The 18,394-nt window shown below is 37.2% G+C and overlaps 1 protein-coding gene across 1 annotated transcript in view; it reads left to right on the top strand.

The window, feature by feature from the left end:
• The window catches only part of LOC143858909 (acyl-CoA hydrolase 2-like), a 39,309-nt gene that overhangs the window by 1,722 nt on the left and 19,193 nt on the right, over nucleotides 1-18,394 (top strand). Inside the window, exons 3-9 of the mRNA XM_077369598.1 lie at nucleotides 627-694; nucleotides 7,994-8,075; nucleotides 8,160-8,206; nucleotides 8,338-8,463; nucleotides 13,741-13,819; nucleotides 17,166-17,252; nucleotides 18,029-18,141. Of these exons, the coding sequence (XP_077225713.1) occupies nucleotides 627-694; nucleotides 7,994-8,075; nucleotides 8,160-8,206; nucleotides 8,338-8,463; nucleotides 13,741-13,819; nucleotides 17,166-17,252; nucleotides 18,029-18,141 (602 nt within the window). The remainder of the gene's footprint in view (nucleotides 1-626; nucleotides 695-7,993; nucleotides 8,076-8,159; nucleotides 8,207-8,337; nucleotides 8,464-13,740; nucleotides 13,820-17,165; nucleotides 17,253-18,028; nucleotides 18,142-18,394) is intronic.

The raw sequence follows: 18,394 nt of genomic DNA, 5'->3' as shown, positions 1-18,394 counted from the left end.
AGAAAAGTGACACTAGCATGTAACTGCTTTGACCTAGTCTAATTAGGTCATCAATCAGTAACCTGGTCTATCATGACCGATCCCAAATCCAAAAATGGGTGCAAACAACTGCCCCTCAGGTGTGGGCCCTCTTTTTTTTTTTTTTGGTTTGACCGTACACGTGGCACATGTGGCCCCTCTTTTGGGTTGGCTGTACACTTGCATTTTCAATATCAAGGAGTTGTTGGGTTTTGAACCCCTGCTGCGGCGCAATAGCTATAGCTCTGATACCATGTGAAACAACCAATTATTCCAAAAGCTTAAGATGTTAAGAGTTGGTGTGATTTAATAATTTATAACTTCAAGAGATACACGCCCGTCGAATGCTAGAAGCAATCGATCGAAGGAACAACAATTTACAGAATTTCAAAAATATTACCAGTTCTGAAACTGCAAGGGCTGAAAGAATTGCAGTTTAATGATTTTTGAATGTATTTATTAATGTTCGTAGTCATGTTCACCAGAATTTTGGTGACTTGTGAATTTCTGGTGTCATCTTTTAATTATTTCTTTTGTGTTTGGAAAATGGTGATTTGGTATCTAATTCTTTTGTTGGGGGGTGCCGTGTGGATTTTATGTTGTTACAGGTCGTGGTGATTACGTGGTTCGGGAGGGGGAAATGGGGGATGGAATTTATTTCATTTGGGAGGGAGAGGTAAGGTTTTTTTTTTTTTTCCATTCTACTCTGTAATTTTAAGTTTGAAGCAGATAACAAGAACACACAAAAATAATCTTCCAAAGAACACTGGTTTGCTAACTTATGAGACCTCCTAAAATTGTGCTCGCCCCAATCTCCACTGAACCCGTGCGCTTGTACGGTTTAGAATAACTGATCAAGGGATACTCCCATGGTGGATGTGCCTGTTAAAGTATAGAAGATTAAATACTGCCCTTCTCCAACAGCTTAAGCTTTTGGAGAAGTCGGTAAGTTTCTAACATGGTATCAGAGCCAAAGGTCTCGAGTTCAAACCTCCCTGATGTCAAAAAAATCCACATGCAATGGTCGGCCCAAGGTGGGACCACATGTGCCACGTGTTTGCCAAGTGGGCCACACGTGAGGGGGAGTGTTAAAGTATAAAAGACTAAATACTGCCCTTCTCCAACAGCTTAAGCTTTTGGAGAAGTCAGTAAGTTTCTAACAGTGCCATTCTACAAAAGTTGGTACAATAAGCTATCCTAACCAGTCTGTCCATCTGATTGATAGCTGCAAACGGACTGTTAAAAAGAATTCTTAACTGCTTACATTCAACAGAAAAAAAAATTAGTAAGGACTTGGAGGATCGTCTATTGTTCCCTGGAGATTTGCCGCCCATTTTGGTGAGATTAAAGATATAGTTGCTGAGGTTGGGATTTCTTTTCACCATGCGCGAAGATCGGTAAATAGGGAAGTTGATAAGATTGCTAGGGATTGTGTTTTCAAAGTGGGTTTGGAGTTTTTCGATTTCCTTCCACCTTGATCTCGGCCCTCTTTATGCTACGTTGGTTTTCTCATATCTTGCCTCGTATCTTTATTTTTTCTGTCTTTGTATTCTTGACTATCTCGGTCTTATCCATTAATGAATTTGCAAACCATTTAAAAAAAAAACTGCCCAGATTCCAGATCTATTGATATGACAAATATCGATTGATGGGGTGAATCATCGACCAACTGGTTATCCAGTTGATCGAGATCATGATCAGACAGTTGCAGTAGACTTTGCACCTTGTTTCATTCATCATTTAATTCAGAGTGTCTACCCATTTCTTGGAATTTCTAATGATCATAGGATTTTAGAATATAATAGATTTATTTTAATTTTAAATTTACATTACGCAGAAAGATCAAGCATACGTTTTATGATGGAAATGAGGAATTGGAAGTAGAGACGAATGATTCGTTGGGCGAAGTTGGTGCTTAACACCTTCCAAATTTGTAACCATAGAATGAACCTTACTTTAGGACTGTATGCTCAGTCTTACAAAGTCAAATTGGGTGCTACACCCTAATCTAGGTCGTGACCCTTCAAAAAAGAGTTGGTTAAACCCAACTCAAGGCATTCCTGAAATGAGAGTTTTGCTACATGGCATTTATTTATATCCTAAAAGCGTTAATTCATATCTCTCAGCTGTTGAGGAATTTTCTCAGCCCCTTTTTAACCTGGAATTTATCTAGGAACCTGGGATTTCACCTTAAATTTTATTAATATGAAATAAGAGTACAAAGAGGGTGACATACCACCTTACCTCCAGATCCACCATACTAATCCAAATAAAATAAAATAAAATAAAAACTTACGTGCAACAAATACTCGGAATGCCCAAGTAGTCACAAAGGTACATGATGGGGACATACCACCTTACCTCATTAAATAAAAAAAATCAACAAATACCCAAAAAACTTACCTGCGAAGATGCTAGGAATTCCTAAGAAATCACAGCTCACAACGCCTGTAGCCATCTCTCCAATGCCAAATTACACAATTACACTTACAAGCATAGTTAGCAAGGTGATTTGCAACATAGTTACCCTCTGTGAACTAATGTGCCATTTTAGGATTCAAATCAAGGGCATTTTAGGATTCAAAGCATAGTTAGCAAGGTGATCTGCAACATAGTTACCCTCTGTGAACTAATGTGCCATTTTAGGATTCAAAGCAAGGTGATCTGCAACATAGTTACCCTCTGTGAACTAATGTGCCATTTTAGGATTCAAATCAAGGGCAAGGGACTAAAGCCCGTACCAATAATATTGAATCTACGAAGGAGGATCCTTGTTAGAAGCGATCATGTCAATTAAGACCTTGCTGTCTGATTCTAATCCAATCATTCAGGAATCCAAAGGCCTTACAATATCTAAGGCCATCTAGAATGCTTCTAGTTCCTCCTAGATATTTCTTCCGACTCCATAATGACGAGAGAACACAAAGATAATCCTGTCAGTATGGTGTCTAACAATTCTACCACCTCAAGATAAGCGAGGATTGTCCTTGGACGCCCCATCCATATTTAATTTTAGCTCACCTAGCCCGGACCTTTTCCGGCACACATAAGTAACTCTAAGGCTTTAGGATGGTTTAGGAAATATCTTAATATCGCCAAGAGTTATCTCTTCCTAAGAAGACCAATCCGAAGATGGAGTGAATGAATTGGGAAGCGTTTTTCCCTAGGCAGTCACAATTTTAGTTAACAAACTGATCGACTTAGATGAACCTTCCATTTTTTTTTTTGGAATGGTAGCAATTTCATTCAATAAAGGGGAGACCGAGATAGTCCACCCAAGAATACAAGTAGAACAAAAAATTACAAAAAGAGCGGGAAAAGAAAGAAAAGAAAAGGAAAGTAGGGGAAAAAACTATCAAGGAGGAAGGTAATCGAACATTTCTGTTGAGAGAAAGAGATGGAGAAGAATGAATGAGTTGGAGAGATATCTCCCCCTCACCATTATATTTATGTAATAAAGATTGGTACAATGACTATATTGCCCTCAGGCTTATTACATACACCTAACACTCCACCTCAAGCTGGAATGTAGATATTATACATTTCTAGCTTGTTACAAATGTCATTGAGTTTGGCTTTGCTTAAGGGCTTGGTAAACACATCTGCTAGCTGATCTATAGATCGAGTGAAGGCAACCTGAACTTCGCCCCTCTGTATCCTCTGGCGAATGAAATGACAGGCCACCTCGTTATGCTTAGTCCTCTCATGAAACACGAGATTGGTAGCAGTGTAAATGACAACTTTATTGTCACAATAAAGCTGTGCTGGCTATGATAATGGAAATCCTATCTCAGAGATCATAGCCAGAGAAGCTCTCCACTCGTGTGTGACTTAGCTCAACACTCCGCTTGTACACTAGACTTGAAAACTACATCCTACTTTTTACTTTACCATGATACAAGGTTGCCCCCAACAAAGGTACAGTAGCCTGTGGTGGATCTCCTATCTGCTGGAGATCCTGCCCAATCTGGATCACAAAATCCTTCCACTCGAGTATGTCCATATTTCTTGAACATGAGACCTTTTCCTGGTTCCCCTTTAGATAACGAAGGATCTAAACTACTGCTGCCCAGTGAGAAGTGTGTGGTGCACTCATAGTTTGACTAACCACCCTAACTGCATACGAAATGTTTGGGCGAGTAATAGTGAGGTAGATAAGCTTCCCTACTAGTCAGCGATATCTACTAGGATCATCTATCAAGTCTTTTTCTTCTGCCATGAGTTTAGTATTAGTGTCCATAGGTACAATTGCTGGTTTCATCCCTGTGGAACCAGTCTTCTCCAATAAATCTAGAACATATTTCCACTATGAGAGAAACAAACTAGTACCAGAGTATGCAACCTCAATCCCTAGGAAATATCGAAGACGTCCAAGATCCTTTGTAGCAAATTTTTTTTGTAGGAACACTTTCAACTTGTGTATGCTAATAGTATCACTCCTTGTAATGATGATATCGTCTACATAAACAATGAGTAGAACATGTCTTGCATCAGAAGACAACTGAACACCAAGTGATCCACAAAACACTGTCGCATACCAAATCTCATAATTGCATCACTGAAGCGTCCAAACCATGTTCTTGGGGATTGTTTTAGTCCATACAAGGACTTATGAAGTCTGCAAACTGAGGAGGACATCTCTCCCTGAGCAACATACTCAGGAGGTTGCTCCATATACACCTCCTCAGTCAAGTGCCCATGAAGAGGCTAGGGACAGAGAGAGGCGAGAGGAGGGGGTGGGGGGTTGTGTGCGAGAGAGAGAGAGAGAGAGAGAGAGAGAGAGAGAGAGAGAGAGAGAGAGAGAGAGAGAGAGAGATGAGGAGCCGAGAAAGGGAGGCGAGGGGATGAGAGGTGAGGAGCCGAGAAAGGGAGGCTAGGGCATGGGTGGGTGGAAGGGGGTGGAGAAGAAGATGGAGTGGGTCTTCAATAGAGGTCCCTAGGGCACTCTAACCTTAGGGCTCTAATACCATGTTGAGAGAAAGAGACGGAGAAGAATGATGAGTTGGAGAGATATCTCCCCCTCACCATCATATTTATATAATAAAGATAGGTACAATGACTATATTTCCCTCAGGCTTATTAGTTATTGCATACATCTAACAATTTCCAAACCCAAATTACCCACACCATCTTTGGCAAGCCTATCCGCTATTCCATTATCAGAAGATTTGACATGCTTGAACACAACAAATGATCCACTTATACGATCTGAAATCTCATCAAAAAAGGCCGCAAACCTCCATGGGGGAACAACCGATCCACAAAGCCACCTAATTACATTTTTAGAATCACCCTCCACAATTACCTTGTCCAAACAATCACGATCCAACATTTTGATACCCCGATAAGCAGCCCTCACTTCTGCCATGCTAGAGTCAGTGATCCCTAAAGGACCAGAGAAAGGCCATAGGATAGAACCAGAAGAATCTCTGCAAATGCCACCTCTACCTGCAGGACCGGGATTGCCCAAACTTGAGCCATCAAAATTTAGCTTAAGCAAACGCGATGGGAGAGCCTCCCAATCTTGCACTATTTGAGGCTGCCGATCCACACTGGCGCAAACCACCTGCTAGCCCTCCCACAAGTCAAAAGCCGAAACAAAGTGGAACAAAAGAAGGCAACATGCCCAAGCAATAGATAGAGCAATTACTTTGATGAAGAGGAAATGTGGAGATTTATCCACACCATCAAACACTCTAGCATTCCTCTCTTTCCTGGTCACCCACAAAGTTTTCAGTAAGGAAAGATGCCAAAGCACCTTGCCTTTTGCTTTCCTTGGAACTACCTCCCATTTCGTCGATAGGGCAGCCAAAGAAGACGGGAAAACCCAATAGATTCCAAATCTGGAAAGAATGCTACTCCAGAGTTCCCTGCCACTCTACATTGAATAAAAATATGGTCAATCGATTCTTCAGCTTCAAGGCTCAACGAACAATGATCTACTAGGCACATCCCCCTTTTACGAAGGAAATTGATGGTTTGGATCCTCCCACAACAAGTCGCCCAGCCAAAGCCAAAGATACATACTCTAGGTGAAGCTTTCGTTCTCTAAACTTTCATATGCCCATTGCATCTCTCCCACCATATCTACAAGGTTATAAGTGAAGGAATGACCTTCAGTGCAAAACTGAAAGTTGATTAACTTTTCCTCTTGGATTGCTCGAACCGTTGAAGCAGCCTAGTAATAATGAATTGGTTCTGAAGAAGAAGAGGCACCCCAAGATTGACAGAAAGTGGAAATTCTCTCAGCCGTTAAATAGAATTAAGCTAACTCTCGATGTGATCAATTCCCTCTACAACCTCCCTAATTTCCACCAAATAATTATGTCTATTACTCCTTCCTCGACCTCACCTTTCTACACAAAGTGGTAGTTAAGAATTCCACCCCCCCCTTCCCCCCCCCCCCCCCCCCCCCACACACACACACACACACACATATATATATATATATATATATATATATATATATATATATATATATATAGGAAAAGGATTGTACGCTCGAGCGCACCAAGCTTATGGTACGCTTGAGTGCCCAATCACATGGGTCCCACATTTTTTGTGGTGATCCAAAGCATTCATTTCCAAGGCCCTATCATAGATAGGGTGTGTACCAAAAATCAGCTTCATTGAATCATCCTAACTCCTTCAAAAGTGGAGGGCAAAAATGGGCAGATTTGTGGACAAACAGTGTCTGTCCATTTTGACCTCCACAAATGGATGGGTTAGGATGATCCTATGGAGCTGATTTCTGGTACACATCTCATCTATGTAAGGGCCTTTCAAATGAATGCTTTGGATCATCCTAACAAAGTGGGCCCACATGTGATTGGGCACTCAAGCGTACCATAAGCTTGGTACACTCGAGCGTACAATCCTTTTCCTCATATATATATATATATATATATTTATTTATGGGATTTGCTAGGGACTTTTGCAGAATGGCATATTGCGGCTGGATGTTGCATGAGGGAGCAGCCACATAGGTTCACTGTTCAGCAGATTTTGTCTTATTCATCTAATTAATCTGAGTTGGCTGCTCTCACATGCATGTGCATATGTGTGTGTGTGTGTCCTTTGTAGTTTCCTAAAAATGGATGCATTTCCATCTCTACATTTGCTTTTTCATTTTTAAGAGATGGCAAAGTGCTGAGGAAGGGGGTGAAAATAACCATTCTTAAATAGCCACTTTATTGATAACCGTGAATCACCAGGAAACTTTTCTCTATCAACTTATATGGATAAGAAACTCCTTTGGCAAGGTTGTCTATTATTTCTTTACCAAGATTCCACTATAGTTGAACTTAATTCTTCTCCCAAATTCTACGACTGACACATCACTTTAGTGCACCCCATTGGAAATTGACCCCTTTATTTATGCATGGAGTGTCGGTGCCTTTGTATTATGTGTTTTTTTTTTCTTAGAGCTGGATTCAACTGTACAAGTGAACATAATCATTATTATTATTATTTTTTGGATGGTACCATTATTATTATTTTACACCTGAGTTCCTTGTAAGTCGATTATTTTACACCCAGGTTCCTTTAAGTTGATTCACATTTTGGTGTTTCATTTCTTATTACATGAGAAAGTGCCCATTTTCGATGATGTAATTACCCTTGTCAGAATTGAAGGAATGGGCTTTAGAAAATGCCTTTGTATTATGTGTTTTTTTTTTTTTTTCTTAAAGCTGGATGCAACTGTACAAGTGAACATCATTATTATTATTTTACACCCGAATTCCTTGTAAGTCGATTATTTTACACCTGGGTTCCTTTAAGTTGATTCACATTTTGTTGTTTCATTTCTTATTACATGAGAAAGTGCCCATTTTCTATGATGTCATTACCCTCGTCAGAATTGAAGGAATGGGCATTTTTTAGTTGTGGTAGTGGTACATATCTTAGTTGTTTTTAAAATTGAAACATCTTTGCATAGGGCATATTTTAAATGGAATATATGTATTCTTTGCAGGCTGAGGTTTCTAGACCTGTCAATGCCGAGGAAGGAAATCTTCCAGAGCTTCAATTGAAGCAATATGATTATTTTGGCTTTGGCAAGTGTCCATTTTATTCTCTACCCACTTACGACAAATTTTCATCTTTTCTAATGACTGTCATTGATTCTTATCATTTTGTAGGTACTATTACTTCTGTTCATCAAGTCAATGTAATTGCTTCTTCTAAGGTAGCGCACTTACCATTTTTGGAGTGTTACTTTATCTCAATTACATTGCATTTTTAATTCTTATTCCATAAATATGTATCAAAGGTGGTCATGCAAACACTTCCAGTGTCTGATTGTTTTTAATGTGACAGCTAACCTGCTTGGTACTGCCCCATGAGCACGGTACTTTGTTGCAACCAAAGTCAATTTGGAATGCAGATGAAACTCTTGATACATACTCATTCGTGGAGAATATATTATCCTTAGAACCAATAGAAGTATGTTCCTCAGTTTGTCCATGCGATCTTTCTTTTTCTATAGGAACTACATGTGTTTTTGATGTAATATGTATGTTTGGGTTAGTTAAATTTCACATTTTTTTCCCGTTATTACTATGTAACAATTGAAAGAATTTGTTGTGATAACTTGATAAAAAGGATTTAGAAGTTGAGATTATCTTAGTAGTTACAATTGAGCTCAAAATTGGATACTTTCGGCCGTACATATAGAGTTATAGAACTGATTTTGATGCATTTGATCCAACTTATGAAGAATAGAAGGGTGGAGGAAAATCGAGATTATGTAGTTTAAATATAAGGGGTCCAAACTTGGGTAGAGCCTGTACTTTGAATGCAAATGGAGGAACCGGTTCCATTCCAGAACTGTTGAAAAAATTCACATAACAAAGTTTCCCTTTCGTATTCTCTTGCTTCTCATTATATCGAACTACAAACAAAAAGCACTCACATTTTTATTCCACACAATTTCTACACCTATATTCAATCTCTTAAAACACAACCTAAAAACCAAAATTACCCTACTTTCAGTCATCAATTGACTAACTGGAATCACAAAAATACCTCTATATCAGATATGGAACTTTAAGATAAATTCTAATAAATACGTCTTGATGGGGTATTAGAGCCTTCCTCATATTTCTTCTTTCCTATGGATCCCTTGGGTCTTTGTAGCCAATGTGATCATCAACCTTTCCTATAATTTTTGCTCATCGAGCCCCTCAAGTAGTGTGCGCCAATCTCCCAAAAGGTATTCATTGTGTTTTTGCCACGATATTTGTACAAGTTCATGTTGAAGATGTTTGAAGTCTTCTTATCTGGATGTAGATCACTGAGATATGCATGCTCTTATTGCTTTGAAAACTATGAATGGTCTGACATTTTAATCGGCTCCATCTATTATAGGCATACTATGCTTGTGGCAAAGCTAAGTCCAACGACTGACAACCTTAGTCTGTACTTTGTTCATGGATGGTAGACACTATTGTACTGCAATTTTGTAGTCCGTCGTTTCCATAAGCTACCCTAGAAAGTGGGTAAGGAACTATGCAATCTCATGTATAGTGACCATTTTCTGAACACTATGCAGTCTCACCACTTCTTTGAAACACAAATTGGCAATATGTGAGGGATCCAACGTTGTCCTACAAGCAATGAAGCACCCCATTTTGAAAATCTATATACAACAACAAAAATGGAACCCGTGCCTAGTTGAGTCGTCGGAATCCTCAACACAAAGTTCATGCTAACATCCTCTCATGTCCCATGTTCTTAACTTCCCCTTGGATATGACACAAACGACACCTTTCCTCATGTAGTATCAGATCTCATTTCATCTTCATCCTGTAATGTTTCTCTACCAACGCTAACGGCATCTCTTTTTTGAATAAATAAAATGAAATATATTAACCAAAAGAAGCAAAATACAAGAAAAATAACCTAGCCCAAGAGAGGGCCTGTAAAAGATTACAAAATGGGCATATGATATCATATTTTTAAGTCATCTCAACAAAGTACAAATAAGGTGTTACCCTCCTATGAATATGGGAGAAGCAACACCCATAAGTAAACTCTGACCGGTATTCTACTTCCCTTAGCATCTTAGAAAAGCACCCAGAAGAACAAAATTTTTTCTTTAACCAATTCATAACGAGCAAATAATCACCCTCAATCTAAAATTTCATTGCCTTGAAATAATGAGGAAGCCTAGGCCCACACAAGCATCCATCACCCCAGTATTAATTGCAAAGGAATTAGCTGATGAAGCAACACAAGAGAGAACTACAAGACTGCATTCAGACAAAAAAAAGAAAAAAGAACCACGAGGCCATTTAAATTGATGAAGACACTATTTCAGGAAATTGTGTGATTTCAGATTATAGTAATAAACGATTTACACTTCAGGAATGGATCAAAAGTGAATAAAAGTACGAATCCGTGACTTATCGGTTGAGTCGAGGCACAAATCTGAATTCCTGTCCCTAAGACAAGTATCGCCTACATACGACAAGTATCTGAATTAATGACAAATATGTCGTTTCAAGGACATATTTCTCCAAGCTAAAACGACTCCTGTCATGCCCTGGTTGAGTCGAGGCATGAATTGAATTCGTTGTCCTTCAGACAAGTATCACCCCTACATACGACGAATCGTAGTGCAGATGGGAACTCCGTTATATGTCTGCATGATACATCGACTCCTGTCACGCCTCGAAACTCTAATCTTTTCGTGTCCTGGGCTACAACTGCCATAGTCGATCAATTATGGTCGTACTACAAGTGGAGATCTATCTTTCATTAAACAAACCATATAATTGTTTCAGAGCAAAACTAAAAATAAATACAATCATTAGTCTGATAAATAATTTAGGCTCAAAATTCAAAAAAAAAACAAAACATTTCTTCCTTTTTGTTCTCTGTACAGTGCTAAACTTCCAAAAAGAGAGAAAATTTTAAATCTACAATGATACGCACTGCAACCCCAAATTTGTAATAACTTTCAATTTGCTTCATAATGATTATACCAACAGAACTATGTTCTAGCTCCCACGATCACTCTAAAAAAATTCATGATAATATGGGTGAGATAAATCTCTCAGTAACTGAAGCATGATTCAAAATTTCACTTGAAAATATCATTTATATAGGTAAAAAAATCCAAAATACGGAAATTAATCTACTGAAGTTCAAACGATTGCTTGATGAGACAGCTCATATAATGAATTACCAAAGTTAGGATATTTTTAAAATTTATACATCTTTTATTAATTCACATATCCTCTTTGACCAGATGAGGTCGAATATACTATCTGGCTTAAGGTTCAAATAATACCACATCAATATATATATAGATGGGTTCACATAATCCTCACTGCAGATGAGGTCAAATATACTATAGATTTACATATTCTCATTGATCAGATGAGGTTAGATATATCACAGGTCCGCAGACCCTCATTGATTAGATGAGGCCAAATTACCTAGCCAAAGGTCTAATTAGGTACATTCTCAACTCAACTCAACTCAACAAAGCCTTTGTCCCAAACTAGTAGGGGTCGGCTAAATGAATCCTTTAGAAAAATTTCATGAAGAAGGTGGAAGGAATCTACCCGGCTCTAATCTTGGCTCTAGTTGGGTTCTTCTACGTGGATCATTTTCTTCCATTCTATTTAGGTACATTGTCTTATAAAAATCAAAATCCTTGATCAAGGCACAAAACTTGACATAACGACATATAGAAAACCCTAGGATTGTAAGGAATTAGAACATAGCAACCAAAGGTCACTATGTGCTTATTACACTATGGTTCAACAAAGGTCCCAGGCTCTAGGGTGCTACAGTAATTGTTCATTGAGTTTTATAGAATTGTATTCATGACGCTTTAAGATCCCACCTTGATGACCTCAAGTCATTATGGGCTTATTACACTATGGTTCAACAAAGGCCCCAGGCTCTAGGGTGCTACAATAATTTTTCATTGAGTTTTATAGAATTGTATTCATAACACTTTAAGATCCCACCTTGATGACCTCAAGCTTCACCAATCTTCTTATCCAACATAGTTTTAGCATCTGGAGTATGCTCGAAGATTATGAAGACTCTATTACTCTAAGCCTGCAATAGGCTCAAAGACACGACTGTGGGGGATTTTCAACAAACGAAAAACATGTCTAGAGTTCCTTTCTATAAGTTTCTCGCACTGTTGTCTATGATTAAGAATGCAGACATGCTAATTCATGGGTTTCGTCTGCGGGAGCAACTTGGGCCGATTTTTGGGAATTCGAGTTGAGCTTTTTCCATAAAATTGGGTCTGGTTTGGGTTGATTCCAAATCATTTTTTTGAAAAAGGTCAACCCGACCCGACCCTAATTAACCCTAGTTTCATTGTGGCTTGCCAACCTAGAAAAGAAAAGAAAATGTGATCCAGCTTGTGTAGCAATCTTATGTTTGTACTTTTGTCTCTTACATGCAACTTAGATTCTTCTCTATTTTAAAGTTGTCTTTTGTTCATTTAGTCCTGTCATCTATTCATGGGTTTTATCTCTTCTAAAGCTAACTATTTTCTCTCTCCCTCTTTTTGATTTGTTCTTTGTAGGTTGATCATTATGAACTATTCATCTGTTCTTTTTTTCTTTTTGTTTAATCATACCTGGTCTGCATCTTAGATCTTCAATTCCTTGTTCTTCCTTTCCGCAGACAAGCTATCAAATTCAGTTATTAGTCTTCTTTTCCTTGAGCAGTGTTGACGAACTTTTACTATTTCTTCATATGGATACGATTTGACCAACTAGGCCTCTAATCTAAACAATTATTACAGTTCTCTTTTATTTTCTACATCGGATATCAGAAAAACATTAAAATAAAATAAAACTATGAAATGTTATCTGGATTACCTCTGTGTTAAGAGGTGTTTGATAACATGTTCCTCTTTCCTTGATTTCACATGCCTTTTCTTTTATTGTCCCTTGGAGGCTTCGTATTTCCCCTTGCAATTTTGGGATTGTTCTTTGTTGATCGATAATTCTGAGCTCATATATTCTGGATTTCTACTAATTGAAATATCTGGATTTTCAAATGAATATTATAAATCTGCAACTCCTGCTTCTCCTTTTTGCACAACAAGTTTTCAACTTTGATTGCATCTTATGCAATTATGCCTTGAGAGGTGCTGACTATTTTACTATTTAATCCCTTATGACTAACGTTTAACATTTCAGCCAGATAGATGCTGTGATTGCATCAGCATATTAGAGCTTGTGTTTAATAATCAGTATTGAATCTCTGATAACCATTAAAAAATAAAAAATAAAACATCTTTGCATCCGTGTGGAGAGGTGCATACGAACATGTATATAGAAATGGGGCATGAAGGTTTTGTTTCATCTTTCACTATCCATTTGTTATTTTCCATTGAATCTTTTTAGTTCATGATTTGTTATATAATCATCTTTATATTCATTCTTGGTGCATCTTAATATGATAAAAGACAAATTTGGCCTATGAATGTTCTTACATTTCTTTTTTCTTTTCTGTGGAGATATGATTTCATGATGATCATAGGTTAAAGAATCTAACTGGTTAACTTGACATATTACTTTTGAACTCCTTGATTTATTCACCATAGATGACGCCCCTCTTCATTTCTTATCTTCATGCCATGTTAAAACATATTTCATGACTAAGGGTTCTCAGTCATGGCCATCAAGAAAATTCTATGTTTGCTTTTGCTCATGCTCCATTTTCTGTTTCTTTTGAAAGGTGGACATATTCCGTGGATTTACCTTGCCAGACTCTCCAAAATTTGCACAAGTTTTTGGCGGACAGTTCATTGGACAGGAAAGTTTTAGCTTGTTTCAATTTGATCTTTTGAAATGGCATGTTTTCTATAAGCTTAACTTGCTTAGTTCTATACTTCTATATGCTAAAAAATTAAAAAATTATTAACATGTTTGAACAAAGGGAAATTCCCTGTTAATTCTTTACATGCATGCACACTTATAAATATACATATTGAAATACATTCATGAATGACTATTATTTTTCCTTTTAGAATGTATTTTTTGAGTTCCTTGATGAGTTGGGTAACTTTAGCAAGTTGCATGCTTTTTGGTCTGTGAAATTATTGAATATTGTTACATCATATGGTGATATTGCATGAAAATTTGATTGTCATTTTTGTTTAGGTTTATGTTCTGTTATATATATTTTTTTATTATTGTTAGTGTAAGAGCAGACTAGTGTTTTTGTCTATTTTTAATTTATGAGTGGCATTTCTGTAATATTCATCAAATGACATAACTTAAAACTCAGAAAATTCGTGAGGGATGATTACTCTCACATTCAACCTCGCGACTTTTCTCCCATTCTCCCTATCACTTCATCTTTCTCTTCTTTTCCCCTCTTCTTTTATTTACTCTGTTCTTCTTCTTACTCCCTTAAGATGGTATCAGAGCACTAATCCGTCTGATCCATGACCCCCTCATAAGCTCTCTTTTCACGTACCTTCATATATACACCTCCATGGAAACCCCAAATCTGTTCTATGCCGATCAAACAATATGGTCGTGGGCTTTCCCTCCATATGTAGACACCCATGTGGTTCTTTGTATTTGTGTGGATGAATTTATTCGTTTTTCGCATGTAAAAGAGGAATAGTGGTAGGATTCTGTCCTATTGGTCATGGTGTGGAGCTTCCAGAAGATTAGTACTTATTTCACTGAGGGATAATCTGGGGTGTAGTTTTTTTTGTGTGCTTTGTATAGATGAGATTATCTTTGGACATAGTTGCAGGTATCTGTTCCTCACTTTTGTTCATGCGATCTCCTCTAGACATAGTCGCAAATCTATGATCTCCAAGCATGGACGGGGAATCTCCTCTGGACATCATCAAAATTTTATAAATTGCAAGACTTAGGGTGTTATGTGGTTGTGATATGGTCAAAGACATTAAACCCGTGGTTTTAAATTATAGATAAATAAAATAATAAAAGGAAGTTGATTTGTTTTGGGAAAATGCTGGGCGTCCAAGTCTCCATGGGCATCCAACACACTCTCCCTATATGTGTGTGTGTGTGAGAGAGAGAGAGAGAGAGAGAGAGAGAGAGAGAGAGAGAGAGAGAGAGAGAGAGAGACTCTCTCTCTCTCTCTCTCCTCTGTACATTTTGGCACTCTTGTTTTTTTTCCTCTTTCAGTTTCCAAAATCTCTCCCTCCATCTTCTTCCGTAGTTCTTTCCTAATTTGGCTTGGAGCCAAGGTTCAAGAAGAGTTCATCATCCTTCGGTGTTTGTGTGATCTTGCGGGGCTATCACTCCAACTTTTGGGGCGTTCCAGTTTACGGAACTTCGAAGCTGAGCAGGGAGTGGATCAAGCAGAGGGTAATAGTCGAGTAGTCAACTTGGTAATGTTTTATATTCTTTGTTTGTTTTTAATTCAATCACCAGTGATTCTCTCGTAATCTAGGAATTCTGGGTGAATGAATGAGGGAAATTTTTGTATTCCATATCTCCACGGCCTCTTCCGCTACACCTGGATCCCTCGTTCGACTAACATGGAGACCATCCTAAGATACAAATTTTAATTTATAGCTTGTAAGTTATATGAGTTCCACACTATTTCGCCACCAATATCACTTGGTTTCGGTGTTTAATTGGGGCCCACAAGTGTATTACGAAAATCTTAAAAGTGTTAGGGACATTTAAGCATATTTAAATAATCACTTGAGTAGTTATGTGACCACAAGAGCCCACATTGCTACATGAGGGAGTCCTTGTATATGTGGGACTTGAAGTAGGTTAGTTTCCATGATGAGTTAGGTTCCAGTGGGTTTGAAGAGTCCTAGTTTACTTGTAGTAGGCAGAGTCCATGTGATAGTTTTATTTCAATGAGAAGTTAGTAGTCTACGTATAGGAGGAGTCCTAACTCCTAATTAGACTAGGAGTTGTGTTTTTCAACAAGGATTGAGATTTTGTTTTTCCAATTTTCATATAGCTTGCATAACTTATAAATATGAAAAGGCCTATTGGCCCTAAAAACAGTTGAATAAGAGTGAAAATTGATCGTTTCTTTCTTATTGTTAATCCCCATGGAAGCCCTTGATGTTGTTCTCAAAACTTTAAGTTAGGTATGGACTCTTCGATCTGATTCATCCATTCTTATGTATATTATAATCATCCAAGTGATCTTATTAAGTCCATTCAGGCCAGTTTAAACCATATTTCCAAACCCTAACAAAACTGACCAAATTCCTTTACCCAAATCATCCATGTTTTTCTTATATGTGTGTGTGCGCGTGCGCGCATTTTTAAGGGGTTAATGAATGGTTACAAAATTTTCATTTTTGATTTTGGGTTTTACGCTACTTTTTTCTTTTTTTAATCATATTGTTGTTTTAACTCTTTCTAGTATTGTATGTGAAGATCCATTCGATTGTTTGTGTTATTGTTAGTCTCTAGTTAGTTTTCTTCTTTTCGTGGATTCCTAGTAGTTTACTTGCATCAAATTGGTTTCTAGTAGTTACTTGCATCAGTTCAGAAATTATTATTCAACATTTTCTCAAGATTCTCAAGAAATAAAATCATATTAAAAGATAAATAATTCATTGCTATTGAGAGAAGGTACTTCACAATTGCATCCCTCTGCACATGAAAACTGAATCAGGGCACTAGGCACATGATAAAAAAATATTGTTTTACTCACTTGGTGAAGAGCAAACATGAATGTTTTAACATCATTATGTTGGTCATGCTATTCTGGTAGTCATTTTAAATTGCCAAATTGTCCTTGTGTCTGGATTATGAGAGAATTAGGGAACCCATTGTCTTGTATTGCCTATGATTTCCTGCGTCATCTGATTTTTTTTTGCGCATCAAAAGTAGAGATTATTGAGGTGGTATATAGAAATAAAATAATAATAATGGTAGACATGGCTAAATAAAGACAGTTATTGTGATGCTTATTCTTTGTGCCTGCATGATGCCACGTAATTCATGCATATCAGAATGCTTTCATTTTCTTTATCTGGTGACGTACCCTACAGCCTATTTTAGTTATAAGTTGCTTATTATATGAGAATATCTCACTTCCTTGAGTGATTAGAGTTTCTCATTTGAAGAAATCATGCCATGGAATTCATACCACATGAGCTTTAGTATGTCCTGATTTATGAGAGTTCCATTATTTGCAGGCATTGGCAGCAGCATGTAAAACTGTGGATTGTTTTAAGCTTGTGCATAGTTTGCACAGTTATTTTCTTCGAGCTGGGGATCAAAGCAGTAAGAGCATTTTCTATCTTCCACATTAAAGAACAAAAAATTGTGCCACAATATTTTGGTAACTCTGTTTAAATTTTTGTATTTTGATAAAATATTTTTCTGATGTTTTTGGCTTTACTTGAACTTGGTATTAATGTGGTTTATATTCTGCTAAATTAGTCATGGTTCTCCCTTTACCGTCATATATTTAGTTTCAACTTTGCAAAATGCACAGGTATGGAGTATGGACCCATAATATGGGGGTGTTTGTTGACTTGATCTTGATCAGTCTTGTTCATTCTGAATAGAATTCTTAAACCCTAAATAGAAAGGATCATTGGTTCAATACTTTTGTGGTTACACAGCCATACATCTGCAATAAAGCACTCTTGAAACGATGAAATTATTGACCAGAAGTTGTTATCAAAATATAACTTATGACATCACCTTAGTGGAAGAGTACTTTGATGTATTTTTTTTGTGAGGGTTGGAAAAAGAAAATGTTTCACAGATGGACTGGATGCTTCTATTAGATGCATCCATGATCATTGTGTTTGAAGTTTTCATGTTAGATTTCATATAGCTTCTTTATTGTGTGGATCTTTCTAACTTAATTTAAAGCATTGCTTTTTTATTTGAATGTAGCAACATCAGGTCTAGTTTTTCTATTTTCACATACGGTTTTGATGCTTTGATACACGCTTCTTTGTTCTTCATTGATACAAGCTTTTATGTTTTCCATTGATACATAAATGTATATTTTTTTTGAATGGCTTATGTAAATATATTTTTTGCAGTCCCAATTATATATCAGGTTCATCGTGTACGTGATGGGAATAGCTTTGCTACCCGACGAGTAGATGCAACACAACGAGGAAATGTTATGTTCACTTTGCTGGCTTCTTTTCAGGTACCATTCAATTATAGGAACATGGTTCTCTTTTCCTCTCTTTTTAGTGGCCTACTATGTTCTCTTTGGTCTTTAATAAAAAGTTTGCCTTTTTTTTCATTCTTGTTCTACTGCTTGATATCTTTTATAGAGAAATGTATGTTGAAAGGTTTGATATTCACAAGTTGTTTCTATACCATTTCAGATTTTGTTCAGATTAGAAATCTCTAAGAAGGGAAAAAACACATTCATTGATCAGTTATTATTTAGATTG

This window comes from Tasmannia lanceolata, unplaced genomic scaffold, assembly GCF_043159265.1.
Source record: "Tasmannia lanceolata isolate RefF3 unplaced genomic scaffold, GAP_Taslan_0.1 ptg000029l, whole genome shotgun sequence".
Lineage (NCBI taxonomy): Eukaryota > Viridiplantae > Streptophyta > Magnoliopsida > Canellales > Winteraceae > Tasmannia > Tasmannia lanceolata.
Note: the sequence above shows the minus strand (reverse complement) of the source record. Positions and strands in the feature narration are given on the sequence as shown.